Source organism: Sphaeroforma arctica, assembly GCF_001186125.1.
Source record: "Sphaeroforma arctica JP610 unplaced genomic scaffold supercont1.9909, whole genome shotgun sequence".
NCBI lineage: Eukaryota > Ichthyosporea > Ichthyophonida > Sphaeroforma > Sphaeroforma arctica.
Genome location: NW_014030649.1, coordinates 1 through 1010, shown reverse-complemented (window position 1 = coordinate 1010; position 1010 = coordinate 1). Strand labels below are relative to the sequence as shown.

At 39.5% G+C, this 1010-nt stretch overlaps 1 protein-coding gene across 1 annotated transcript; it reads left to right on the top strand.

The window, feature by feature from the left end:
• Nucleotides 1-537: 537 nt before the first annotated feature.
• On the top strand, nt 538-749 carry SARC_17163 (hypothetical protein; the record flags this gene model as incomplete). Its single annotated transcript, XM_014288739.1, has 1 exon — nt 538-749. A coding segment is annotated over one exon (212 nt), but the record flags the coding sequence as incomplete, so codon positions are not given.
• Nucleotides 750-1010: the final 261 nt, after the last annotated feature.

Below are 1010 nucleotides of genomic sequence, written 5' to 3'. Positions count from 1 at the left end.
ATATATATATATATATATATATATATGTATATATATTATTATATTATTATATTATTATATATATATAAATACACACACACACACACACACACACACACACACACACATATATATATATATATATATATATGCAAAGCTTATAGAATACCTCACGACGTGTTGCAGCGTGTGTATCATGGAAGCGATCTTAACCTGCATATAACATCGACTAAATGCTGCTATATCGATAACATCCTAGGTCTACTCAAGGCTATCTCAGTTAGACGTTTCGGTTGTGAAGTACAAGTGTTCCTTTCTTTCCTTTTCCTGAATGCTCCTGAAATGGGAATAGACTTAGGGTTTTTATACAGATTCTCGCTGAGTAACTGTGAGCGAGTCATCTGACTAGTACACACAGCTACTTTATACCATAGTTTGCGCTAATGCATAGTCATTCTCTCCGCATACTACAATTTCTGCTTCAGACGTTATCAAGGTAAACTCATCCCTATACATATACATATATAAACATTTAATATATATATATTAATAACTCTTCAGCTGGACAAGAACGATTCCGTGCAGTCACACGGTCGTACTATCGAGGTGCAGCTGGTGTGTTGATGGTGTTTGACATCACGAGACGGAGTACATTCAACCATCTGTCGTCGTGGCTCACAGACGCAAGAAACCTCACCAACCCTAACACCGTGATCTTCCTAATTGGAAACAAGGCTGATCTGGATGCCGAGAGAGATGTTACTTTCGAGGTACGTAAAGACTTGTGCTTTGTCTTGTTGTCTCGCATCGTTCTGCAGTATAAGCTTGTATCTTATTACTGTATGGTTTATATTATGAAGGCGGCATGGCATTGGAGCGTACTGGCGTGTGCCGATGTGTCGTGGCCAGATGTGTTGTTTCTGATAAGTTGTGCTGTGTGGTTGTGTCGTGGCCAGTTGTGCTGTTTTGTACTCTGTTGTGCTGGGTGGTTGTGTCGTGGCCAGATGTGTTGTTTTGTTATGTGTTGTGCT